The sequence below is a fragment of the Panicum hallii genome, chromosome 2 (genome assembly GCF_002211085.1).
Source record: "Panicum hallii strain FIL2 chromosome 2, PHallii_v3.1, whole genome shotgun sequence".
Taxonomy (NCBI): domain Eukaryota; kingdom Viridiplantae; phylum Streptophyta; class Magnoliopsida; order Poales; family Poaceae; genus Panicum; species Panicum hallii.
Genome location: NC_038043.1, coordinates 56,734,280 through 56,760,663, shown reverse-complemented (window position 1 = coordinate 56,760,663; position 26,384 = coordinate 56,734,280). Strand labels below are relative to the sequence as shown.

Sequence of the window (26,384 nt, the reverse complement as noted above, 5' to 3'; positions counted from 1 at the left end):
TACTAAATGCTAGAGGCTAGATTATTGCAAATAAAGATCCTTTTAATTTGGCCTGTACTACAATCTAGCTAGATTTGTAGTGTGGGCATGCATCTATCTGATGGGGAAGGCGTTTGAGAGCATGCAGGTCGCTTTCGTGGCGTGCCATGACCAGCGAGGCAGCGCGCATCCAGCAGCTAGCTATAGCAAGGCGTCCGTCCCCTTTGACTAGAGCAGGTCGATCGCCACCTGTAGTGCTGGGCTGTTGGCTGCTGGATCATTGTGCCTGCCCTTGCCCTTGCCCTTGCCCTGCCCCCTCCCCCCGGATCTTCTAGTAGGGCCCGCACGATCAGCTGACCTGCTAATCACGACGCCATCATTGTACTACGTGTAGTTTTCGTATAGTTACAATCCTCATCATAGCTCTACCTTGAAGAAGGATTCGAGCTCCGATCCTGGCCGGCCGGCGTACACTTGTACGTGTCCAGACCGAGATGGTTCCAGAAGAAACTAACGTATCACTCTACTACTGGCCGGTCAAGAAATGACGCGGCCGGGGTGTATGTGCCTCTGCATCATTTAGTTCACCGACGTCATACGTGTTTTTATTATTGAATTATTGCTTTATTAGGATCATGCATCAAAGTTTTTGGGCTTTCTTCCAATTCAGACGGAGACGATGGATGGTTGGAAGGTGGCATCAGTGGCGCAACACAAGGAGAAATTAAGGGGGACCAAATACTAGTCTGCTATCTGTTAAGGCAATAGTTAAGTGTTGGTGGCTAAATGCTAGTCTCATCTTCAGAAAATTTCTAAGGCAAGCAGGGGCCGGAGCCATTAGGATCCGCCTCTGTGTGGCATGTTGGGAGTGGCCATGCTTTGGAAACTATAACAAGGAAGATCCTTGCTACTCCTAGTTGTGGATGGAGAAGGCCGGCGACACTTGCTGCCTCACTGGCAAGACAAGACAAGATAGCTAGCCATGATCCCTGGCCGGTGGCCGGCGTATACCGACTTGAGGCGAGCGAGCCCGGCTCGATGATGGAGCGGCAGGCCGGGGCCCGGGGGACATGGGCGTGTGGATGCTCGTGGCCCGTGAAGTCCACGGGTGGTGGCCTGGTGGGATGTCGACGGTGGGTTGCATGGAGCGCAGGGCACGACATGCATGATGCTGGGCTAAAAGAGACGCGCCATATGGGCTTCAATAGCTTTGCTCACTTAAAAGCCCAATCAAAGCCCAAACAGAGTGTTCTGCAGCCTGGGCCCGGTGGGCCCACACAGACACTCTCGCGGCGCGGGAACACGGCGAACCAGTCCGCCAGTAGCGTAGCGTACGCTGGAAGGAGCCTCAGCCCACTAAACAGCCCACACCGCCGCGTTAGGCGCACACGAACCCCTGGCTCCGACCAGAACGCGCGCCGGCGGCCATGTCCTCCTCGCAGTCGCCGGAGCCCTCGACGCCGGGGACCCCCACCCCGGTCCTCAGCGTCCGCATAGTCTCCATCGACTACTACATGGCGCCGCCCCTCCCCGGCTTCGACTTCTCACGCAGCCCCTTCCACGGTGCGCCGCTCCCCCCCTCATCCTTCTTCCTCTTCCTCCTCCTCCTCCTCCCCCGGCAGCGACCTACCTCCCGCTGAAAGTGAACTCGTTGGAACGCAGGCGAGGAGGTGGAGGAGGTGCCGGTGATCAGGATCTACGGCTCCACCCCCGCGGGGCAGAAGACGTGCCTCCACATCCACCGGGTGCGTATCAAGCCAGCTTCTCTGTCAACGTGCTGTCTGTCTCTGCATTTTTTCTGTGTTCAGAGCCTTTCGGTGCTCGTCAGGCATCATAGGGCAGCTGTAGCACAGCTCGGACATGCGATTTTTCCTGTTTGGATTTGAATTCGAAAATTTGGAGGGAACTTGCTCTGTGTAGCGCACCAAAGTGGACTGCCCCTGCCTGGGATGCTGTTGCTTGGGTCGATCAGTTGTTCGAGGTTATCCTATTTTTTTGATTTCGATGTGGCTGTTTGTTCACTATCTGTAGTAACTTAACACTCGCTTGGTCGCTTGTACCCGTTGCCCCTCAGCAGTAATGCGGTACATTATGTTAGAGTTGGCCTGCATGCTTCTTAATAGAACTGTCTGTGAATTTTATTTATTTAGCTAGTGCTGCCCCTGTCTTGAGTAGTAGCGCAAATAAACATCTCTATACTTTGCTCTCTGAGACACTAGTTAAGCTTAAGTTTTCCAACTCAATGCCCATATTCTCATCCCTTGGTTAAATTTTCACTGATTGGCCTGGGCCGTAATTCAGGCAGAGCTTCAGTTTTATTCTCACAAGTTCATGTCCGTGCTGTTGTACGTTTATTATATTTGATTTTTATTTTTCTTTGAAATCAGATTTTCTTGACTATAGACATACACAAAATGATTTGTATCTGCTTTACTGCTTATCTTGTTCTCAGGCCGTGTATTTGCAATCTCTAATGTCTAAAGTATACTCCTCTTGTCCACCTACCTACATTTCCCCTATGATTTTGTCTCAATCTATTTCATCAGTCCCTCATTGTTTCAACTAGTTTGTAAATATCTACTCTCTCTCTTTGGTGTTTAGGTCCTGCCATATTTGTACATACCTTGTCCAGAGGAGCTGCTCTATAATGTAGACAAAGGTGATTTTGAGCTTTTTTTCTATGCACCCTGGTACAGATTGGAGATCACTTATGCTTTTAATGTGTTTCTTTTTGGCGCCGCTTTTGTTTTGCATGGTGTTTACAAATTTATTAGACAAGCTACCTGAAACAATTCTATCCATATGCATGCAAATTCTTGTTGGTAAACATTGATTTTTTTATAACCATGATTTGTAACAGAAGAGATCACTTCTTCTGATTTTTAAAGATTACTAACTTGAATTTACAACATGGTCAGGTGACTCAAAGGTAGAGTAGGCCTTACTGTCGACATAGCCAGGCTCCCTGTGAAGCACCTGCTAATTGTTTACTGGCAAAAAAAGCAACCAGGTCTAACAATCAAGTAGCTGCACGTTTGTTCTATAAAGAACCTACATGTTAGTTCTGATGTGCTGGAGATTAGCTGCTGCTTGTAGTGTCAAGGAATGCAGTTCTTGATCAGTCGAATTAATACATCCTTTCATCTGTTTTCTAGGTAATTCATATATAACTGGTCTCCTGAGTGACCTTGAAAAAGCTTTGCAGGTATTCTGGACTCCACTTTGTTTTATTTGTTGTGTACGTTCTCCATTTGTGTGTATCATTGTTTTCTTGCAGATTCGTGGCCCACCAAAACGGAAGCATGTGCATGGATGTAGCCTTGTTAGAGCAAAGAAGTTGTATGGCTACCATGCATCCGAGGAGCTTTTCATGAAGATTTATCTGTATCCACAGTTTATCCATTTTCATAAATCCAACTGTCTACAAATGTGTGTACTATTCAACATCACTTGTTATATTTTTTTCTATTCAGTGTTGAGGGAATTTGGAAACTTTGAATATGGTTTGTCCACTGTTTCTTACCAAACCAATTGACTGCTGAAACGACAAATTTAGAGTTAATCTTTGGTCATCTGTTCAGCTCTTGAATTGTAATAAGTGCCTTGCTTGCTTGGACCAAAATAGTGTCACATAAATCTTCTATTGCTGATGTAATTTTGAGGTGTTGTGACTGCAGCCTTATGGAATGGTGTTTTGATTATAAAACATCATTGTGCAATTGACTTCCTTGATTTTGTCTCTAGATATTATCCTTATGAGGTTTCTCGAGCTGCAACCCTTCTGTTGGTAAGCTGTACATTGTTGGAAAATTCATTCATTTCCAGAAAGCTCAATAAGTCCAAAGCGAATGGATTTGTCTTCCATTTTCCTTCTCTTTTTAAAAAGTACTTGGTTTTACCATTTAGTATTTATTGAAGGAGACATGTGTGAACAACTTTTACATATTATTGTTCTTTCCTCTTTAGCTATGCATTCGCAGTTATGCCATCTGTCTACTTACAGGGCAGTTGTGATTAGTGAAACTTGTATCTTTGTGGTGAACAATTTCATGTCAATGCTCTTCACTAATTCACCTGAAAGCATGCCCTTATTTTGTCCCTATCCTAATTTGTGGTGTGAACGCATGAATATGTTTAACCTTCCATGGTGTGAAGCCATCAATTTTGTTCTCCAACAATGTCATCTTGCCTCCGATTTTTTAGAAGGCATTTTTTATTTTGTTAGGTCAAGGCTTTGGCCAACAATTACTCTATTAGTATCTCATTATGTGATATAAAATTTTAATCGTAAGAAGTATATTTTTAATTCGAATATAATAACATCAATTTTGTGTCACAAAAAATATGCATTAATAGTGTAATCATTGGTCAAAGGCTTGTTCCGACGAAACAAAATAAGCCCTGAATATGAAATGGATGGAGTACTTGGCTAACATGCTAGCATTTTTCTGTGCCCTTCATCAACAACAACAACAACAACTTAGCCTTTTGTCCCAAGCAAGTTGGGGTAGGCTAGAGATGAAACCCACATAAAACAAGAATAAGAAACACAAAAAACACAAAAAGGGCACAAGCCAAAGGAAGAGTTAGGGGTTAAACAAAAAGTAACAAAAGTCACGGTTCAGATACGTTAATTGCTAATCTCCAAGCGCTCCTATCCATAGCTAATTCCTTAGCGATATTCCACTCCTTAAGGTCTCTCTTAACCGTCTCGTCCCAAGTTAGTCTAGGTCTATCTCTACCTCTCTTTACATTATCGCCCCGCTTTAAAACTCCACTACGCACCGGCGCCTCGGGAGGCCTCCGTTGTACATGTCCAAACCATCTCAACCGATGTTGAATCAACTTCTCCTCGATAGGTGCCACCCCGACCCTATCTCGAATCTCTTCATTCCGGACTCTATCCCTTCTTGTATGCCCGCAGAACCAACGCAGCATACGCATCTCTGCTACACTTAGTTGCTGGACATGTCGCCTTTTTGTAGGCCAACATTCAGCACCGTATAGCATCGCCGGGCGAATCGCCGTCCTATAGAACTTACCTTTTAGCCTCTGTGGCACCTTCTTATCACAGAGATGCCCGAAGCCTGCCGCCACTTCAACCAACCGGCTGAAATTCTATGTCTAACATCTTCATCAATGTCTCCATTTTTCTGAAGCATTGATCCTAAATACCGGAAAGTATCCTTCTTAGCCACCACTTAACCTTCGAGGCTAACGTCCCTATCCTCATGCCTAGTCGGGCTAAAGTCGCACATCATATACTCGGTCTTGGTCCTACTCAGTCTGAACCCCCTCGACTTTAACGTGTGTCTCCACAGCTCTAACTTCATATTAACCCCTGCTCTACTCTCGTCAACTAGCACCACATCATCAGCAAAGAGCATACACCAAGGGATATCACCCTGTATGTCCCTTGTGATCTCATCCATCACCAAAGCAAATAGATAAGGGCTCAATGCTGACCCCCTGATGTAGTCCTATTTTAATTGGAAAGTCACTGGTATCGCCATCACATGTTCGAACACAAGTCATCGCATCCTTGTACGTATCCTTGATGAGGGTAATATACTTAGTTGGGACTTTGTGTTTTTTCAAGGCCCACCACATGACGTCTCTCGGTACTTTGTCATACGACTTCTCCTCCATTCCTCCGACATCTTGTTTGACCGGAAAATTAGGTTAAAAAGTTTAGTTAACCATACTACCGCCCTCTCGCCCAGGCATCTCCACACCTCAATGGGGATGCCATCGGGACCCATCTCTTTACCTCCCTTCATCCTCTTCAAAGCCTCCCCGATCTCTGCCTCCTGAATCCTCCTCACAAAGCGTCTGTTGGTATCATCAAATGAGAATCCAACTCGAAGGTAGGACCCTCATTTTCCCCATTAAACAACTTGTCGAAGTATTCTCGCCATCTGTCCTTGATCTCCTCATCCTTCACCAGAAGTCGATCTGTCTCATCCTTGATGCATTTGATTTGGTTTATGTCCCTTGTCTTCCTCTCGCGGGTCCTAGCTATCCTATAAATGTCCTTCTCTCCTTCCTTCGTACCTAGCCGTTGATAAAGGTCATCAAAAGTCTGACCTTTCGCAACACTTACAGCTCGCTTTGCAGACCTCTTCGCTAATCTATAGCCCTCGATGTTGGTTGCGCTCTTGTCGAGGTGAAGGCGTTTGAAACACTCCTTCTTCTCCTTAATAGCCCTTTGCACCTCGTCATTCCACCACCAAGTCTCTTTCACTTCCTGCTTGCCTCCCCTACTCACACCAAACACTTCTGAGGCCACCTTCCGAACACATGTCGCCATCTTTAGCCACATATCATCTACATCTGCTCCTTCTTCCCAAGGTCCCTCGCCTAGCATCCTTTCCTTAAACGTTTGTGCCTCTTCCCCTCTAAGCTTCCACCACTTCGTTCTCGCAATCTTGGCACGTTTGTCCCAGTGGGTACGTACCCGAAAACGAAAATCCGCCACCACAAGCTTGTGTTGGGGGACAACACACTCCCCAGGTATCACCTTACAATCTAAGCAGGCACGTCTATCCTCTCTCCGAGCAAGGATAAAATTGATTTGGCTCGAGTATTGTCCACTATGGAAGGTCACTAGATGGGACTCCCTCTTTCTAAAGAGGGTATTTGCTAACAGCAGGTCGTAGGCCAACGCAAAATTCAAAACATCCTCCCCCCCTCGTTCCTACTACCATACCCGAAACCCCCGTGTACTCGCTCATATCCTACATTAGTCGCACCCACATGGCCATTGAGGTCTCCTCCTATGAAAAGCTTCTCACTGATAGGCACGGTACTAACCATGCTATCAAGATCTTCCATGGAAAAAAAATCTTATTATGGAAAAGTTTTGAAATACTCTTTCAGGGACTGATTTCTAGGTATTTGGTTTCAGAGTGGTGCTGTTTTTAACAGAGCATTTCAGCCTTATGAATCACACATTCCATATCTTCTTCACTTTTTGGTAAGCACGATGTTTTCTTGTTTTGTATTTTTAGATTTGTGGATTGCTAGACACTATTACCATTTTGCCTATTTTTTTATAAGCATACAATCTACATGATATCAGTGAGTGACGTGATGCTACACGTTTGTTTAGTGATGGTTGTTTCTGTTGAATTTTTGTTTTAGGTTGACTACAACTTGTATGGAATGGGACATATACATGTCAAAGACTTCAAGTTTCGTCCTCCATTGCCAGATAATTTTCATCCTAAGTCATCCCTTCGCAGGAAGGTGGATTGTTTTACTGTATCAGAGCTCAAACAAGTTCTTTATATTTGTTCATGTCGATATCAAATGATTTTCATTTGAACATTCATTTTATTTTATTTTTTCAAACCTTGTTCTCTATTCATACTAAAAACATTATTTCTTTTCTGGAATAAAAATGATAGGCACAATCAAATAATTCGGAAATAAGTCCAACAGTTTGGATATCTTCAACAGTGTCACATTCATCAATACTGGGCAGTTCCGCCACTTCCCATTGTTTGGGAGGAACCAATTCAAGCTTCGCTAGTCGGCATAGTTCTTCAATGCTTGAAGCTGATTCAAGTGTAGAAGGTCTGGCTAGCACATTCTAGCACTATTGTTTGGTGTATTGTTAACTAGCATTATAAATTTCAGTTTCACCTTCAGGCATCATAAATGAGAAGTATAAGATGTACACTTCTCTTTCTCAAACGACAGAAGATACGAAAATGGTTCAGTCACTTGTAGCAGTTTGGGAGGTGTGTTTTCTACTTTATTTGTGCACATGTGCTACAAAAATATTAATAATTGCTAAACCTCTATGTTATTGTCTTCAGGAACTTGAACGCTTGAGATTGTTGGAGGAAACAAAATATACTGATCTGGGTAGACCTTCACGGGAAGAAGTTCTTAAGGATTTTCTTCATGGTATCAAGTATGAGAGTGCCCTTTCTATGTTATTTTCACAAGAAGAGCCACATTGTAAAGTTCCTACCACAGAAGAGTCCGAAAGGCTAGAAAGATGCTTCAAATCATTGACTGATATTGTTGGGGCTGTAACATTCTCACAGGATGACTACTGTGATGATACTGATGTTGGTAATTCTGCTGGTATGCAAAATGACAGACCAAATGCAAGTCTTTGCTCAGGGTCATTGAAAAAAATTGTGCAGACTATGTCTCCTGAGAGAAACAGTGAATATGTGTCCTCACCTGTGACCCAAAGAACACTATCTCAGTTTTCTGATGAAGGTGAAAAGGTAGTCCTCACTCCTCAGATCTTAGTTACATTGTCATGGTTTGCTTCAAATCATAGGCAGTTGTTGAGTCCGTCTGTATTGTAAGCAAAGGCAAATCAAATAGTATGCAGGGTAGAACCAAACAAACCTATGAAGGACATGTAAAATTTTTATAAGTTGAAGATTTACAACTTTTGGTTGCTGTTGCTGTTCCTGGTTCTTGTTTCTCTTGGTCTGGGCAGCCCCCAGAAGAGATGCCCGGCAGGCGGGGGAAACAAAAAGCTAGCTTTGAAACTCGAAAGGGCAAGAAGTTTGGATGTTACATGATACAACACTTGATCATTTTCTGATCCTACATCATTCGTGCCCTATAGCAGTCTTTTAGTTGGCCTGAAATTTTCAGTTTGTGGAATCTGGAATCACATGTATCTTGGGTATTTTTTCTTCATGTGCTTTTGTTATCTATTAACTTAACTTCTATCTCCTTGGAATTGTTCTTTTTGTAGAAAGTGGATGCTGAAACCCTTGGACTTTTAAGCTGGCTGGCCTCCTCACAAGCTGCAGAGGAACCAACAACTGATGATGAATTAATTAATGAAGTCATCCTCAGCCCTTTGTTTGCCAAGAAGTCCATCGAAGTTGCTTTAGAGTCTGCTCACCTGGATTTTGACAGTGCTTCTCAGCAGGAGTGCCAGGATATTCTTGATTCAGTTGATCCTGTCAATGCAGCAGAAGAACCAAACACACATACATCTTACGTCGATTCTGTAAGGCCTAATTCTACTGCTTCGGTGGGCAACACTATTCCTCAGGTTGATGGGTCATCTGATGAGAACCCAAAAGGCTCTCAAGAATATGATAAGACCAAGATTGCTAGGAAAACAGTAGGATCACCTAGTTACACACCTACTAAGAATTCTTCAAAATCAGCCAGTAAGCGTGCAGGAACTGAACATCTCTGGGGTTCTTTGCCTCTTGCCAGAAAAATGTTGGCGCATCGAAATGATGATGATTCATGCAGTGCAATGCCCTCACAGAAGGATTTAAATGCATCTAATGAGAGTACAGCTGATAAGAACTATCGTGATACCACAGGCAACACTGACAGGGAATCTTCTAGTTTTGTAGGTGTACATGATTCAGTCTGTCATTCTGTGAGGGACTTGATGAGAAGGAGGAGATCTTTCCGTCGTGAGCAGTTGGAGTTTGGTAGTTCTGGGGCTGCAACACGCACCATGGATAAAGAGAGTGAAATTGTGAACTCTGGGGAATCAGAATTTCTTGATTGCTCAAGTGATATTCCAAACTCAGCAATGGCTTATTCTGGTGATGAATGTTTACAGATGATGTTTGCTCAGAAGCCTCCATTGAAGGACCATGTATGTTCTGGTTTGGAGAGTCCTTCGGGCTGTGAGCAACGTGAATGTAAGTACCCAACAATTCTATATGTTGTCACAATGGATATGATTTACTTTCAAACAGATTGCTAGCATCCCTCATACTATAACGTCATAAGGCACACCTTTTTTGAGTCCATGAATTTATATACATTTTATTCTGCTTTCTTTTTCAGTGGCTAAAATGGGATTAGCTGATCTCCTTCCATTTTTCAATCAGAATATAGAGGAGAATAGGCAGAATGAATTGTTTCAACATATGGAAAGCAGTGAGTTTGCAGGTGGTGCATTGGGTGTCCCAACTCATTTCCAAAATGATGGATCGGCCCTATATTTGCTGACACATGCACTTTCGCCGCCATCTGCAGTAGTTGTGGACCAGTGGCTAAGCCAACAATCTTGTTCCAGTATTTCCACTGGTATTTGAGATTTCCTGCACATTTTAGTTTTCATACTGTGTTACAAGAAGTTTCTTGTACAGATTAATTTCATTTGTGTCCGTATGTGTTTCAGGTTATGCCAACTATGATGAGGGAGTCCCAACTGATAAGGAAGAGGCACACAGTTCTACTTTGTCACAGAATTCTCCTACCAGATCTACTTCGGAGAATTATGCAACAAAAGTTGCTGTTGTTGGTGATGTCATAGAATCTACATTATTATCTAACAAAGAAAGTAAACAGTTGGATGAGTGGCATGACTTTTCCCAGATATCAGCTGGAAATGAGAAGGATAAGCTCACACCTCTCAGTCAAGTTGGATTTCGTGATCCTGCTAGTATTGGTGGTGGACAACAACTAACTATACTTAGCATGGAGGTTCTACCTATTCTTTTCTATTTTGTTCCCAATAAATATAATTCTTTTTCTTCATTCCTCCATGGATGTTGAGGAATAATTTATTGTTTTCAGACCAATCAACAAGAATTATCGTTCTGATCAGTCATGACAAAGTTTGACTAATGACTAAAGGACAAGCTTATGATTCATGAAAGCTTGACTTGCTAATGACTAATGGACAAATCGTAAAATAGAAATATTTTAAATGCTTGGGATATTAGCAAAAGTAGAATGAACCTCTTGAATCTTGATATCTAGCTTCTTTTCACTGCTAAACAGGTTTTAACAGAAAGCAGAGGAGAGCTGCGTCCTGACCCACGTTTTGATGCCATCAATGCTGTGTCTTTGGCCATCGAGGATGATGCTGACAATACTGTCGAAGTTCATGTGTTCATACGTGACAACAGTGACAGATCACGTAGGAGGAGGTCTGAAGTCACTTGATATCTAATCTTGTTCATTTTGTGATCATCACACTGAGCTATATTAGATTTATAGAAATCTACAAAGGCTTCAAAGCTTCTCATAACCAACATCTACTATCTTTCTTTTTTTTTGAAGTAAATACTATCTATCTTTAACTGCAGCGATTTTTTCTAAATTTAAAATATCAGTTAGGTGGAGGTTTCCAGGAAGTTAATGGCAGTTAACTGTCAACCCTGCCAAGCAACTGACTCCCTTAAAATTATAGAAAAGTGAGATCAGTATGACATATCAATTGACTAGGATGGTGACAATGGCAACTGATGTCATATTTCATGAAAATAGGTTGCCTTGCATAGCTAAGTTACTAGATGATCAATTGTAGACTTGATTGATTCTATCAGAAACTGTGGATGTTTCCTTGTGCTGGCTTGTGATATTTTCTTTTCTTTCGTACTTGCTCATATAGACTCAAATGCTACAGACTTCTTCATTCTTGTATATGCAGAAATCCGGATGGTATTGCTGGCTGTAATATAGACGTCTTCCCTGAAGAGAGGGACCTTTTGAACAATCTTATAAGTGCAATCTGTTCAATTGATCCAGATATCCTAGTGGGGTGGGAGATTCAATTTGGATCTTTAGGATTTCTTGCTGAAAGAGCTGCTTATCTGGGTATAGGGTTACTGAAAAGAATTTCAAGAACACCACCGCATGAGCTGAATCATCCACCTAAAGTTCCAGTTGATGACTCTAGTCAGGTGCTTGCTGAAGCATCCTCTGCTGAGGATGTTATTGATGATGTCAGTGAGAATGATTGGAGTCATACTCATGCGAGTGGTATACATGTTGGTGGAAGAATTGTGCTTAATTTATGGCGTCTCATGCGTGCAGAAGTTAAGCTTAATAATTACTCCCTTGAAGCTGTAGCGGATGAAGTACTGAGGCGAAAGATACCTCTGATACCATGCAGGATATTGAACCGCTGGTTTGCAACAGGTCCTGGACGAGGAAGACACCGATGCGTAGAATATATTAGCAATAGAGCTAGAATCAACCTTGAAATAATGAATCAACTGGACCTGGTAAATTGAATTTCCTCCATGATAGACCTCCCTTGTTTGTTCAGTTCAGATATTTTATCAGTTATGCAACTTGACTTTTTGATTTTGCAACCATTTCTATCGTTTGGACAACTTTCTTCTATTGACATGTCCTAAACAAGCTATGCATTTTGTTTTTCTGATAGCTCAACTTTTACAATAAAGATGATCCGTCCTAATGTTACTTTTTTTTTGAAGAGCATCCTAATGTTACTTGAACTGACATGCAGGTGAATCGAACATCTGAACTTGCCCGTGTATTTGGTATTGACTTCTTTTCTGTTCTTTCTCGGGGGTCTCAGTATCGTGTTGAATCTATGCTCCTGAGATTGGCTCATACACAGAACTACCTTGCAATTTCGCCCGGGAATCAACAGGTGCATTTTTTTGCCACCTACCAATTTTAGATTCTCTATTTTTGCTTTAAATATACCGTAATTGATCACTATGATTGCTTATTAGTTATTACCCAATTCTGAATCTTCAATGTTAGAACGACATATCTTGTTCAATTTTAAATTCTACTGATGCATGATTTTCTTTTATGCCAAGGATGACATTTTGTTGGTAGGGATCCTAAGATGTAGCATTATGTAAATAGCTAGATATGGGTTCATGGACTTCTTTAGAACTACAGGCTGGCCATTCACAACCTCACTTTAACCTTGAAAATAGGATATGTTTTCTGCTAAACTGTTAATTTCCAGTACTGCCAGCATCTTGATGTTCTTCGGTGCTACTTTGCAGGTTGCTTCTCAGCCAGCCATGGAGTGCTTGCCGCTTGTAATGGAACCAGAATCGGCCTTCTACCCTGATCCAGTTGTTGTATTGGATTTTCAGTCCCTCTATCCTTCCATGATAATAGCGTATAACCTATGTTATTCTACATGCCTGGGTAAAGTTTTCCCATCAAAGTCAAATGTACTTGGTGTCAGCTCATATTCAGCAGATCCACATACACTTGTAGATCTGAGAAATCAGCTGCTGCTTACTCCAAATGGGGTCCTATATGTGCAACCTGAGGTGATGTTCTTAATTTCTGAGCAATTTCTGATCTTCATATTGGTAATGGCAAATTTGAAACCTTTTATAGATAGTTGTTCCTATACTACATTTTACCTGACTTACCTCTATGGTTGGTAGATCAACCTGTGTGATTGTCCTTTGCTACCATCCAGATGAATTACTGGCTATATTCTTCAAAAAATTTGTTCTCAATCGCATGTTTAATTATTCCTGGCACATTCACTGTATCCTGCACATATGTTTGCCTAGTAAGTATTTACATTTCCAGAACAATCTCAATGGTATTCTGCAGATAAGAAAAGGTGTGCTTCCTCGCCTTCTAGAGGAGATATTGTCAACAAGAATTGTGGTGAAACAAGCAATGAAGAAGTTGGGTCCATCCCAGCAAGTTTTGCACAGGGTACTCACTTTTTGTAAAACATTTTTCGAACATCATGTGAAATGCCTAAATCTCTTACGGAAATTTTGATTGTACTATGATACAATAGTCATTTTGTCTGTGCTATGCTTAGGCAGTCCTCGTGTTGCTTTACCTTTTGCAATCTTTATTTTCATTAAAAGACTGTCCTTACCAATTGGTGGATAAGTTATAAATAATTAATTTGTTTCCAGATATTCAATGCACGGCAGCTTGCTCTGAAGCTGATAGCTAATGTGACATATGGCTACACTGCTGCTGGGTTCAGCGGCCGGATGCCTTGTGCAGAGCTTGCAGACAGCATTGTTCAATGTGGTCGTAGAACGCTTGAAACAGCAATATCATTTGTCAACCAGCATCCTTTGTGGAAAGCTAGGGTTGTGTATGGTGATACTGACAGGTATTATTGTGTTTCATTCTCTATGGAGTATAATGTAGACATATTGGGCTTATACGACTGTCTCTGCTGTAGTATGTTTGTTCTTCTAAAAGGGCGTTCTAGGGAAGAAGCATTCAGAATAGGAAAGGAGATCGCCTCATCAATAACTGCGATAAATCCTGATCCAGTCACATTGAAGTTTGAGAAAGTGTATCAGCCATGCTTTCTTCTTACAAAGAAGAGATATGTTGGCTATAGCTATGAGAGTCCTGAACAGAATGAGCCAATCTTTGATGCCAAGGGGATAGAAACAGTTCGGAGAGATACGTGCCCAGCAGTTGCAAAGATTTTGGAACGGTCTATCAGAATAATGTTTGAAGAACAGGACTTAACCAAAGTAAGGAGTGTCCCTTAATCTCCTCTTTGTAAGGACCATTTTCCTTCTTTTTATCACTGTTCAAGCGTATAGCTTGTCTTCTATCGTTGCAGGTCAGGTCATATTTGGAGCGTCAGTGGACACGCATATTATCAGGGAAAGTTTCTATCCGAGACTTCATTTTTGCAAAGGAGGTCCGATTAGGTACTTACAGCGCAAGGGCTTCCACTCTGCCACCTGCTGCGATTGTTGCAACAAAAGCTATGTTGTCTGATCCAAGGGCAGAGCCTCGGTATGCAGAGAGAGTGCCATATGTTGTAATCCATGGGGAACCAAGGGCTCGTCTCGTCGACATGGTTATTGATCCTTATGGACTGCTAGAAGTTGGATCTCCTTATAGATTAAATGAACTATATTACATAACCAAGCAGATTATCCCTGCACTACAACGTGTTTTTGGACTCCTTGGTGCCGACCTGAATAAGTGGTTTAATGAGATGCCTCGCCCCATACGACCAACTCTTGCGAAGCGCCAGTCTGCTTCTGGTCATGGTTTGTTTTCTCGTGATGGCAGCTTCATCCGATTAGGATCGAATAATAAAGCCTCCAGCAAAGGAGGCAGGATAGATACATACTACATGTCAAGCCACTGTTCAATTTGTGGCGATATAATTCAAGGATCAGAGACCTTCTGCGGAAATTGCTTGAAAAATGAAGCTGTTGTTGCCACAGTTGTTGCTGGCAGAACTTCAAAGTTGGAGCGAGAAATCCAACATCTTGCGGCTGTAAGTCTGTATTGCCTGGTTATTGTGTCAAACATATTTGTGTAGTTTACCTTCACATTTACAGATTACTCCACTCAATGTAAAAGATAGAGAGAGATTCTCGGTCAAACTGGATATTCATGCTAAGGCAAATAGTATACTGGGTGAAATATTGTTTCATTAGCATTTACATTCAAATTGTGGCAACACATACTAGTCTCGTAATCGATCCCTAACAGTTGTGTATAACGAGAAATATTGTCAAAGTATCTGAAAATCTGTATTCCTTTAGCAAATAACTGCAGCAGTATTTGATGTTTAATCTTTTTTGTGCACAAACACATATAGAATTGATCTGAGTTGTTTAAGATGAGCTGACAGTGAAGCTTTGAACTTTGCTATCCAGATATGTGGCCACTGTGGCGGCGCAGACTGGATTGTTGAAAGTGGGGTCAAGTGTATTTCCCTTGCATGTCCAGTCTTCTATGAGCGGAGAAAGATTCAGAGGGAGTTGAGAGTTGTCTCAGAATCGGCAGGAGAAGCTGGGTACTATCCTTTCTGCTGCGCTGAACTCTTTTGAGCAGAACATGTCCATACCGTGTAAATTGTGAGTTCTGTAACTTGTACATCAAACGTAGCAACTATTGTTGTTGTAAACATGTAGAACATGTATTGAGGATATAGGTACAGTGTATATTTAATGAATGAGCCCCAGTTAATGGGAGATATGTATCACATAGCTTGCTGCTGACCTGTTGTTGGGTTCAGTGTTGATGTTGTAGCACTGTATAACATGTATTGAGGAAAGAGAGACTATGGCCCGTTTGGTTCCATTGGGCTAAAGTTTGGTTCCATTGGGCTAAAGTTTAGTCCTATCACGTTAAAAAGAATAGTATTAAATAAAATTTGGTTACAAAATTTTTTGCACAGATACGTGCTAATTCGTGAGACAAATTTAATAAACCTAATTAATCTATCTTATTAGATTTGTCTTGTGAGATATATATATTTAATGAATGAGCCTCAGTTAATGGGAGATATGTATCATCATCCGCTAATCATGGTTTAATATATCTTATTAGATTTGTCTTGCAAATTAGCTAGATATTCTACAATTAGTTTTATAGTTAGAGTTTGTTTAATGCTTCTAAATATTTATAATTAGAATTTATTTAATATTTCTAAATAGTGAGATTTTCTTTTACGTGATAGGGCTAAAGTTTAATCTTCCGAAACCAAACACGCCTGTACAGTGAGCGAGCTGCATTCCAAATGAGAGACTATCACTGCCGCGTAGTTTGCTGCTGGCCGGCAGTTGGGTTCAGTACCTGTTCTTCTGCGCGTTGACAATCCTGGTCTAGAGGGTGTTCCATTTGTGACATTGAATCTTAATATACTAATTAAAAGAATTAAATACAAGGTAATTATAAAACTAATTATACAGATGGAGGCTAATTCACGAAATAAATCTATTAAGCCCAATTAATCCATCACTGGCACACATTTACTGTAGCACCATATTTCCATCTGTAGAATTAGTTTTATAATTAGTCTATATTTAATACTTTTAGTAACCAATTAATTAATATGATAGTTCCGTGGAACCAAACATCCCCTCAAACGGACCCTGAACAGAATTGGCAACACGGAACTCAAGATTGCTGCGCGTTGCAAAATCTGATCAAGTTGCGCGCTGCTCTTGCTCGTCCGGTTCTCGATTCTACGTATCTGCCCGTCGTGGCTGCCGCATCACGCCGAGAGTCATGAACTAAAAGAACAAGGGCCTCAGAGCAGCAGAGTTCTCTGCTGTACTACCGAACAGCAGTATCGTTGCTACATTCTAAAACAGCACCAACGACTGATGAGGTGCAGGATGTAGAAGTAGCAACCAGATTCAGTTTGATCCTGTTTCGAACAAAGAGGGCAAACACCGGGACCCAGGACCTAATCCCGCTAGTCCTCACAAGTTACAACTAATTATTCCTAGGTTCCACGCTATTATTGTACAGAGTTCACGGCATAGAACCAGAACATTTGCCCGTGGCGAGGACGGCTGCGCATTCCGAGGGTGCGCGCGCTTGTGCTTATTCCCTGGAGCTATGGACGTGGCACCATCTACAGAGCAGACTGGAACAGCATCTCGGCCAGCTCCTGCATCAGGAAAGCACAAGATTATACGATTAGCAACCACCGGTGCAGAGCAATTTGTATTGTTAGTACGACTGTACGATGTGGACAGGACGCCTGGACTGTCATTCCATTTACCTGCTTGCCGGATGGCACAGTGGGTTCGCCCCACTCCAGAACCTTCCTTTCTAGCGACTCAAAGTCTCCTTTCCCAGCCTGTTTGAAGCCATAAACCAAAGTTAGAACCTTTCAGTCTCAATCCAATCCAACCCTTTGAGCGTAAGAAATCAAACTCCCAACTTGTAAAGTGTCGTACCTCGATCAAGGCACCAATCTCACTGTCAAAGCTCTGGTAGCGCTTGCGGACAAGCTCATCCAAGGAACCATCCTAACAACACAAAACAAATTTTAATTCGCAAACCTGCATATGAAAATTGTAGCAGGTCATAACGTTTTCAGCTACCTCAAGCAACTTGGCGACGTTGCGGAGGCCACGGGCTAGGGTGTCCATTCCTGAGATATGAGCAAGAAACATGTCCTCAACATCAGTACTTTCCCTCCGCCTGTCATCATAAAATAATTACAATTAATTTCACTTGAATAAGAGATTAACAGAACAAAAATCAATGACAATATGCACTAACAATTTGGCATCAAAGTTGAATCCACCAGGTGCAAGTCCACCCTGTTGACAAACAAAAAGCAGCAAACTTATGAGTGCAACCATATTGATATTACTATATTTCCTCGAATATAAAAGGATAACCAGAACCAGTAGTAGACAGGCAACTCCGGATTTGAATAAAAAAGGAGAGAGCTGATTCATGCCACTCACATTCTTAACTACACTTGACATAACCAAAGTAGCCTCTGCGATGTCTGTCATGAACTGATCAGTGTCCCAACCTGTCCATAAGGGAAAGGTAACATTACTATGTATGGAAAAATGCATGTAGGCTTCCATTGTAACACAAAGAAGAATATTGGGTCAGATGCTTATCAATCAGAAAAGGAGTACAGACAACAGTGAAACATACCGACTTGTGGATCACCAGTGTTTGCATCGATATTTCCAAGCAACCCATTAATTCGTGCAGTCTCCAGTTCATGATGGCAGCTGCAAGATTAAAAATGCAGTTATGATACTATCACTTTAAGCTATTATACAATTGAAGCTAGCACGCCAAAAACTTACCTATGTCCAGAAAGAGTAGCATGGTTGCACTCAACATTAATCTTGAACTCTCCTGTGTCATCATGTGATACAGTAGTATGGATGCTTTAGATAACTCTCAGAACAGATAGTTAAACTCACACAAGCTTCACTTGCAGAGAGTTGTTGTCAATATATGCACATCCAGAAAGTATTGGAAGATTTCATTCTGATGCTAATGAATTTTCAACCACCAGCTCAAACATTTTATAAATTAAAAAGATACTGACATGCAGCTGAATATTACCTATGAGACCATACTTCTGTAGAAAAGCGAATGCAGTTGCAACATCCCAGTCATACCTGCCATAGGAAAACAAGGATCAGTGCTTCTGAGTCCTGCAGATATTTTGCTAATCCTCTAAGTAACAAGCTTACTGGTGTTTTGTTGGTTCCTGTGGTTTAGGCTCTATCAACAATGTTCCTGAAATAACAAAACCTCAGTTCTATCACCAAATTGTCATGCTGGAAAAAAAAAATGTGCAATGCCTGAGTTTGGGAAATTGGCACAGGTAAATCATAAAGCATACCTTTAAATCCGATCTTCTTCTTGTAGTCAACAGCAGCTTGAAGAAAGTTAGCCTGGACAACAGCATATGAGAAAATAATTTGTGCCACAAAGTAAAAGCAGAAAAAAGAAGGGATCAGCAAAATAGGTCCCACTCATACCAGATGGTCAAGTTCTCTCTTCATGTCAGTATTCAGAAGGGTTTGGTATCCCTCTCTTCCACCCCAAAACACATAATTTTCACCACCTAGGTAGTGAGTGACCTGTAAGGAGAAAAGGTCAAATCAAGAATTGGTCTAAACGAAGATCGATCAATACTAATGGTCAGAGATAACCTACCTCTAAAGCTTTCTTAACTTGTGCAGCTGCATAAGCATATACTTTAACCTCTGGGCTGTAACATTATTGAAGAGTCATCTTAATCTAAGTCATATTCTGAGTTCATAAATCAACACAAAAAACCAAGAACCCAAGATACCAACCTAGTAGCAGCTCCATGCATGTAACGTGGATGCATAAAGAGCTGTGCGGTTCCCCACAATGGCTTGATATTGGTCTCACTCTAGATGTAGTTCAGATGAAACAGAAAATTGAGCAAACAGGGCAATTCTAAAACACTGTTGTACAGCTAAGTGTTGGCAATTTAAGGTTACACTAACCTGGAGTTGCTTTGCCAGCTCGACTATCTCGTCCAAGTTAGCATTTGTTTCCTGCAATGTGAAATAACAGTCTTAGGAAATTTTTGATGGTCATGTTACACCCACTGCACAGAAATTCCATTAGTAAACCAAAGTCGTCAACTGTTACAACAGCTCATCTTAATAAACATCTAGCACGATAACACCAGAAGATTCCTTATTGGTTAAATTATTATGTTCTGTTCCAAGTGCAAACGAATTTGAGCCCTCGCTATACTTAGTAGCTAAGGGCTTAGGGAAAGCATCAGAAAATCGATAGCATCCCATAATAATGCGACAAAAGTACCTTTAACAACCTAACCAAACGTAAATTGTAAGGTTGCATCTTAAAAGCAGTATCCTAGGTAACTCTACCAAGACATATGAAAAACAACTGAAGGACACAACTACCCGACAATAACTCTACCAGACCACTTAGACTGCAGTCCGTGCTCATGTATTAAAACAACTGCAACGCAAATGAACGACATACTTCGAGTGTTTTGCCATCTGGGGCAATATCTCTATCATGGAAGCACCATCTGTCAACTCCCAGCTTCTCCATGAATTCAAAGTGAGCTCTCACTACAATACCGGCTCAAACAGACGTTAGTTCCAACAAATGAATTGAATCATAACCTGGAAGGCTGGAACCAAAACGAAGTTAGGTGATGATCATACTTCTTCTCTTAGCCATGGCCAATGAATTTGTGCCATCCTCCCAAGGCCAAGCCTTTGTCGGGGCACCAAAAGGATCACCACCAGTACCACGGAATGTGTGCCAAAAGGCAACACTGAACCGCATCCAATCCTAATTGCAGGAAAATCACGTATATAAGTTGACTTAATCTGCACTTCCTCTACAGTGTAAAAGTTATATTTTGCCATCTAAAGGGGGTATGGTGGAAACGGATGTAGCCAAAAGATGGGAGTTCACAGATCATACCTTCATCTTCTTTCCGAGAATCACTTCCTCTGCATTATACCACTTATAAGCAAGAGGGTTCTTGCTTGTCGGGCCCTGCAGCAAAATTACCAATTGTCCAAGGGAAATGGTTTAGTAATTCACAAAAATTCGCTAACATAACATCGCAATCTGAATTCTTCATGGTCTCTCTCACCCACCTCATACTTGATTTTTGGGATGCCAGGGAAGAACTCCCCCTCCCAATCATCTGAAGCGGCACCCTCGCATTTGCTATCAAGGTCAGCAGGGCAAGTCTGCTGCGCAGCAATCTAATAACACCGAAAGGACCGAACCAAAATCAGAGGCGCATTTCTCACCAACCTAATCGTGATGTCCATCATTCATCAAATAGTACAAAGCCGGCAGCAACTTACTACAGCATAGAGGCAGAGTGATGATGCCGCCACCAGTAACACCAAGAGCTTGGAGCCCCTCATGCCGGCGGGTTAGATGAGGAAACGCCTCTGTGAAGAAGATAAAGCTGGACGAGTCCCAGAGGGAAACCAAACGAGGAGCTGATCCAAGCATAGGGGGAGGCGGGATTCCTTACCAGCGAGTAGAAGGAGGCAGTGGATGGATCCCCGCACCGCTCCAGTGCCGGGGGGGGACAAGGACTCGAGGAGGACGCCGACGAGTGAGGAAGAAGAGAGAGCTGCAGTTGCGGTGGACGGAGGGGGAGTGAGCGGAACAGCCCCCGCCCCGATCGATATAAAAGACCAGCGAGGTGGCTGGGGGCATTTTGGGTATATTATGATTCTTAACATACAGTATGTACTAGGACATAAAAAAAAACGCGAGGATATCTTCTGGGCGGCACATATCCAACCATGCCTCTATAGTACATAAACTTATAAAATTCTTATTCTCGAAAATATCCATCTTCTGCGGCCGCTTCGGTTGGGCGATGCGTTCGTCTTCTAATCCATTTCGGAAGAGATCATTGGCAAACAAAGAAAACAAACAGCTTGGAATTCGGGCACTCGCTCGTTTTCCGATCGCACTTCTTTTGTGATCCTATCCGTTCCGCGAGATGTTTTGTGTCGCCAAGGAACAGGGGCATCTCGTGGAACAATTGATTGATGCGTAGGCCGGCACCGATCCATCCCCAACTTGTTCCCTTTTTTATCGCCTCATTTTCATCCTTGTGTTGTTCATCTTCCACGACAAGATGATCACTTCACCAACCGACCAGCTTCTTTCAGATGACAAAATGATCAAGTCAACTGTCAAAACTGACGCCACGATTTGGATACCAACGGCCCAGATGGCTCACGGCGGCAGCCCAAAAGTCTCAGCAGCCAGCAGAACCCCCGCGCCTTATCCGCTTTCTACTCGGGCAACCTGCTCACAAAAATCTTCAGCTCGGACATGGCGCCGGCCGCCGTCGCCGCCGCGGCGTTCCCGTTCCGCCTCTTCTCCGCGGAGGCCCGCCGGAACACCAGGAGCGTGCGGGGCAAGCGGAGCGCCGCGAGGCCGCTCAAGTCCTCGCCTCAGCCCCCGCCCCGCCCTCCCTCCTCTTCCGTCGGTGGCGGCGGCGCCGCGGCGACCACCTTCACGCGGCTCCCGCTCCGCGACGCGCCGGAGTCCGTGGAGGTCACGCTCGACCGGTTCCCCACCGCCCAGGCCAACCCGGAGGCGCCAGCGCCCGCTCCCACGCACGGGAGTAGTGTCCAGCGGCTGGACGAGGACGACGAGGAGGAGTTCGAGGTGGGGGTGGGGGCCACCTCGTTCGCGCAGATTCCTCTGCGGGACTCGCCGGACGGTGTGGAGCTCACCATTGGCCAGTTCGAGGCCCGCGCGGCCGGCAGGAAGAGCCCGGGTGGCCGCGGATTCGCGCGGCAAACGGTCGAACACCTTGACGGTGACGGCGACGAGGAGCTCGTCGTCAACAGCCGAGACGTATTCGAGGTCAAAAGGGGCAGGAAAGCTCTGGCTCTTGTGCCCGAAGTGCTTGACGACGACGATGACGTCGTTGTGTTCGACCCGGACTACGGCGTCGACAGCGACGACGACGAGGAGGACATGTTCCCGATCAAGCAAAGTCAGAAAGCTGGTGCCACTCCACGCACTGAGCTCGGAGAGCTAGAGTACGACGACGAGGAAGATGACGACGACGAGGTTGTAGTGTTCCACCCAGACTACGACGACGAGGAGGCCTTTGAGGACGACGACTACGACGGGGAGGAGGAGACGGAGGAAGAAGGCGAGGAGGCGAAGGGGAAGGGCGTGCCCGCCGTGATGCGATGCTTCGACACGGCCAAGATATTCGCCAAGGCCGGGGACGGCGGCAACGGCGTGGTGGCCTTCCGCCGCGAGAAGTACGTGCCGTACGGGGGGCCCTCGGGAGGCGACGGCGGCCGCGGGGGCGACGTGTACGTGCAGGTGGACGGGGAGATGAACTCCCTGCTGCCGTTCCGCAAGTCCGTGCACTTCCGCGCCGGACGCGGTGCGCACGGCATGGGCCAGCAGCAGGCCGGCGCCAAGGGCGAGGACGTCGTGGTCAAGGTCCCGCCGGGGACTGTAGTGCGGACGTCGGACGGTGGCGTTGAGCTGCTCGAGCTGATGAAGCCTGGGCAGCGCGCGCTGCTGCTTCCTGGCGGCCGTGGCGGCCGCGGAAATGCAGCGTTCAAGTCCGGCACAAACAAGGTGCCCAGGATTGCAGAGAAGGGGGAGAAAGGCCCAGAAATGTAAGTTCTCTCTACAGTGAAATGTCGTTTATCGTCTCTGATGGTTACAATGAAATTCTCACTGCTCTTGAATTTGCCAGTTCTGGACTTCTGGTCTTTGTTGAGAGCATAGAAATAGACTAGCTAATTGCCGTGTAGTATTAGGACGCTATCTGCAGCTTTAATTGTCGATGGTCATCACTCATCAGGCCATAGATGAGATCATCAATCGGGCACGGGGGAATATTGTCTGTAGTTTTATTTGCATAACACTCTGCTAACAGTGAGCAAATGACCCAGTTACCCAGTATCTGGCTCTTGCTTCTGGGCATTATAAGATAATTATGATATTGAATGTAACACTATCTGAAATAATCAGGGATTAGGCAGAGTTAGTGTGCAACTTATATTTTGTGTAATTTGTTTAGTCTGATGTTGCTAATATATGGAATTTCCTAGCTCTCTGGACTGTAATGTGGTTTGCTTTGGTGCCATAGTATTGTGTATTTGCATTGTATTTATGAACTTCAAACTGACAGTCATGAGGTTTTGTAAATCTTTCAAGTGGCAGAAACCCCGCATGGAGAATTGAATGTAATTGCAGTGTCCTACTTCGATGGCTATAATATTTATCCACAAATAATTTGAACTGCGATCATGATGCCACCTTAATCATAACATGATTATTATACTTAGTCCATAACAGCTGGTTTTCCATGTACTAGTTTCTTTTTTATTGTAATATGTAGTTCTCATCTTGATTAATTGGATGCATTCATCTATTCCAGCTCTGTTTTGCTAACATAGATCCTTTTTTTGGATGGCTGGTGGTTGGCAGGTGGCTAGATTTGGAGCTAAAGTTGGTTGCTGATGTGGGGATTGTAGGTGCTCCAAATGCTGGGAAAAGCACTCTCTTGAGTGTTATTAGTGCTGCTAAGCCAACTATAGCCAATTATCCTTTCACAACGTTGCTGCCAAATCTTGGAGTTGTCTCATTAGATTTTGATGCTACAATGGTTGTGGCAGACCTTCCTGGTCTGCTGGAAGGCGCTCATCGTGGATATGGTTTGGGTTATGAGTTCCTAAGACATAGTGAGAGATGTTCAGTCTTGGTATGTTCCTTTATCCTTCCTGTCCTCTCATCTTGATGTCTATATCAAATGCCATATGGTTATGTTGATATAAGGATTTGCTCTTTTCGAAGTCTCCATATTATGTATATATGTATGACTGCTAATCATTGTTTTATGGCATGTTGGATTCTTAGGTGCATGTTGTTGATGGTTCTGCGCAACAGCCAGATTATGAGTTTGAGGCTGTTCGCTTGGAACTGGAGTTATTTAGCCCATCTTTGGTTGACAAACCCTATGTGGTAGTGTACAATAAGATGGACCTTCCAGAGGCATCGGAGAGATGGAATACTTTTAGGGAAAAGCTACAGGCTCAAGGCATCGAACCTTATTGCATTAGTGCAATAAACAGGCAAGGCACACAGGATGTTATTCATGCTGCTTACAAGCTTCTACAGAAAGAGAGGCAAAGGATAAGGGAAACTGAAGGTGACTACTTTATCCTCTCGATTTAATTGAGTTGTAGCCAACACTTACTGAAACCTGAAGGTGCTTTTTATACAGCACCTCATTTCTTTTTGGGCTATTTTTCTTGATACTATTTTGCTGCAGACTGGAGTGGCCCAGAAAATCTGAACCATGTGTCCGATGCAATTAAGAAGGAAAGGCGTGCTCCCATGAATGAGTTTGAGATTTTTCATGATAAGGGTACAAAGACATGGACTGTTGTTGGGGCTGGAATCGAGCGTTTTGTTCAGATGACCAACTGGCAGTAAGTAGTTTATTTTTCAGTTCTCATTGCTGACGCTGCTACATTTTTTCTCTCCCAAGTCCTAACATCTCCTGATGCAGGTACTCAGATTCCTTGAAAAGATTTCAGCATGCCCTAGAGGCATGTGGTGTCAACAGAACTCTTATCAGACGTGGAGTCAAAGAGGGAGACACGGTGATAATTGGGGAGGTATGTATGCGCTAATCAGACATGATCAATTGCTCAACTTAACAGGCGGGTAGAACTATCAGCTTCAATAGAAATTATGTTCTCTGCAGATGGAAATGGTTTGGAACGATGAGCCTAAAAGTAACCGTCCTTCAAATACGATGAACACAAAAGATGACACTGTCCGGTGGCCTGAATTTGGCTAGAGCAAGAGTTATTCAGCTTCTGCTTGGCTGTAGAGGTAATTCTCAGTGAAAACTTTTCGCAAGCTCACCGAAGCTTTGAATTTCGATACTCTATTGTGCATTCCTAATTTAGCTTTTGTTTCGTTATTGCCTTACGTTGCATTGCATGTGTTTGACGTTCCAGGAAGATGGTAGTGATCGGCGTGCAGGTCTTGGTGCTGTTTGCACGCAAAGTCGGCACGGCACGATTGGCATTCAGATCAGTGAGCCCACCATATATAATTGGTGCCCCCAGATGGTCGGAGCAAGTTGTTGCCAAAGAAAAGCGACGCTGGGCGCCCAAGTTTTATTGCGGTTTTCCACGTAAGGCAGGATCGGAGTAGATTATTATACTCCATATTTAGAGGCCGCCGATCTCTCTCCCTCTAGTTATTGGGGTTTGATCGAGGACTTTGGGATTTGTCATCAGCCTCCTGTTCCAGCTCAAGCAACACGTTGGTGACCAAGTCGATGCCCCTCGATACAAAGTTGAAGTGGGCTGTTAGCGAAATTGAATGGGCGGCGGCTTCCGGCTTGGACCAGGCAGAGTCTTTGCCAAAATTTCCACGATATTTTTGGCCGCGCTTCGATCGGTACGGCGCTATTAGTTAGGCTAATCACAATGGGAGTTTCATATTCATGTTTCCAAAAATGCCACGTCAATTTTGTAGAAAGATGAAACACCCTCTCTCAGTAGAGAGTTTTATCTCACTATTTCATATGACAACATACTACTTAAATGCTGCAAATAAATAACCAATAGGATTTACTCAATTGTGTGAAGATGAAACAAAACACTCTCAATGGAGGTTTCACACGGTTTCCAATTTCTTGGAAATGGGTTAACATAGTTTCATCCTCATGAAACTCTTACTTCTTAAATGATGTACCATGTCATCCAAATTGCTGATGTGGCAGGCTAATTAATGCCATGAAACACCCCATGAAACTCCCATTGTGAATAGCCTTAGGTCTCGATCTAGTTTTCACCGCGGCACAAGTCCAGTCTCAATGCAGCGTGATTTCATTGCACAGTTACCAAGAGTAAAATTTTGATAACCTG

The 26,384-nt window shown here is 43.5% G+C and overlaps 3 protein-coding genes across 6 annotated transcripts; 2 read left to right on the top strand and 1 right to left on the bottom strand.

Annotated features, from left to right (window-relative positions):
- The first annotated feature begins 1,369 nt into the window (after nucleotides 1-1,369).
- On the top strand, nucleotides 1,370-15,762 carry LOC112880655 (DNA polymerase zeta catalytic subunit). Of its 4 annotated transcripts, XM_025945387.1 has the most exons (24): nucleotides 1,370-1,542; nucleotides 1,642-1,724; nucleotides 2,581-2,638; nucleotides 3,135-3,184; nucleotides 3,257-3,363; nucleotides 3,724-3,766; nucleotides 6,887-6,955; nucleotides 7,123-7,227; nucleotides 7,389-7,557; nucleotides 7,633-7,724; nucleotides 7,803-8,225; nucleotides 8,711-9,629; nucleotides 9,778-10,020; nucleotides 10,115-10,419; nucleotides 10,720-10,868; nucleotides 11,348-11,948; nucleotides 12,197-12,343; nucleotides 12,714-12,861; nucleotides 12,934-12,989; nucleotides 13,285-13,392; nucleotides 13,605-13,810; nucleotides 13,883-14,186; nucleotides 14,279-14,950; nucleotides 15,336-15,762. In XM_025945387.1, exons 1-24 carry the CDS (start codon nucleotides 1,407-1,409, stop codon nucleotides 15,507-15,509), a joined length of 5,367 nt encoding a protein of 1,788 aa, XP_025801172.1. In that variant the 5' UTR covers nucleotides 1,370-1,406; the 3' UTR covers nucleotides 15,510-15,762. The 4 variants fall into 4 exon arrangements, with proteins under 4 accessions (XP_025801172.1, XP_025801171.1, XP_025801170.1 ...); XM_025945386.1 differs by having other exon boundaries at nucleotides 11,372-11,948; nucleotides 12,714-12,989; XM_025945385.1 differs by having other exon boundaries at nucleotides 12,714-12,989.
- A 936-nt stretch (nucleotides 15,763-16,698) lies between these two features.
- On the bottom strand, nucleotides 16,699-21,128 carry LOC112882020 (xylose isomerase). Its single transcript, XM_025946978.1, has 21 exons — nucleotides 20,972-21,128; nucleotides 20,796-20,885; nucleotides 20,580-20,690; nucleotides 20,401-20,475; nucleotides 20,136-20,265; nucleotides 19,948-20,039; nucleotides 19,437-19,487; nucleotides 19,260-19,339; nucleotides 19,117-19,171; nucleotides 18,939-19,040; nucleotides 18,800-18,851; nucleotides 18,648-18,693; nucleotides 18,517-18,572; nucleotides 18,252-18,303; nucleotides 18,094-18,173; nucleotides 17,892-17,962; nucleotides 17,701-17,741; nucleotides 17,520-17,619; nucleotides 17,373-17,444; nucleotides 17,195-17,272; nucleotides 16,699-17,080 (listed from the first exon to the last, which is right to left on the bottom strand). The coding sequence occupies exons 2-21, from the start codon at nucleotides 20,856-20,858 to the stop codon at nucleotides 17,045-17,047; spliced, it is 1,443 nt and encodes a 480-aa protein (XP_025802763.1). The 5' UTR covers nucleotides 20,859-20,885; nucleotides 20,972-21,128; the 3' UTR covers nucleotides 16,699-17,044.
- A 609-nt stretch (nucleotides 21,129-21,737) lies between these two features.
- LOC112882635 (probable GTP-binding protein OBGC1, chloroplastic) lies at nucleotides 21,738-25,902 on the top strand. Its single transcript, XM_025947730.1, has 7 exons — nucleotides 21,738-23,108; nucleotides 23,926-24,199; nucleotides 24,355-24,646; nucleotides 24,770-24,929; nucleotides 25,010-25,118; nucleotides 25,208-25,338; nucleotides 25,467-25,902. The coding sequence occupies exons 1-6, from the start codon at nucleotides 21,790-21,792 to the stop codon at nucleotides 25,301-25,303; spliced, it is 2,250 nt and encodes a 749-aa protein (XP_025803515.1). The 5' UTR covers nucleotides 21,738-21,789; the 3' UTR covers nucleotides 25,304-25,338; nucleotides 25,467-25,902.
- Nucleotides 25,903-26,384: the final 482 nt, after the last annotated feature.

What these genes read in the sequence shown, in the direction of transcription:
- LOC112880655 (XM_025945385.1), top strand. Translation starts at nt 1,407, where the DNA reads ATGTCCTCCTCGCAGTCGCCGGAGCCCTCGACGCCGGGGACCCCCACC. An exon ending in CGTGCCTCCACATCCACCGG is followed by an intron (nt 1,725 to 2,580) that starts GTGCGTATCAAG and finishes TTTGGTGTTTAG; the next exon opens with GTCCTGCCATATTTGTACAT. An exon ending in CCCAGCAAGTTTTGCACAGG is followed by an intron (nt 13,393 to 13,604) that starts GTACTCACTTTT and finishes ATTTGTTTCCAG; the next exon opens with ATATTCAATGCACGGCAGCT.
- LOC112882020 (XM_025946978.1), bottom strand. Translation starts at nt 20,858, where the DNA reads ATGAGGGGCTCCAAGCTCTTGGTGTTACTGGTGGCGGCATCATCACTC. An exon ending in AGAGAGAACTTGACCATCTG is followed by an intron (nt 18,852 to 18,938) that starts GTATGAGTGGGA and finishes GCTGTTGTCCAG; the next exon opens with GCTAACTTTCTTCAAGCTGC. An exon ending in TGTCAAGTGTAGTTAAGAAT is followed by an intron (nt 17,742 to 17,891) that starts GTGAGTGGCATG and finishes GTTTGTCAACAG; the next exon opens with GGTGGACTTGCACCTGGTGG.
- LOC112882635 (XM_025947730.1), top strand. Translation starts at nt 21,790, where the DNA reads ATGGCGCCGGCCGCCGTCGCCGCCGCGGCGTTCCCGTTCCGCCTCTTC. An exon ending in GTGAGAGATGTTCAGTCTTG is followed by an intron (nt 24,200 to 24,354) that starts GTATGTTCCTTT and finishes TTGGATTCTTAG; the next exon opens with GTGCATGTTGTTGATGGTTC. An exon ending in AAGGATAAGGGAAACTGAAG is followed by an intron (nt 24,647 to 24,769) that starts GTGACTACTTTA and finishes ATTTTGCTGCAG; the next exon opens with ACTGGAGTGGCCCAGAAAAT.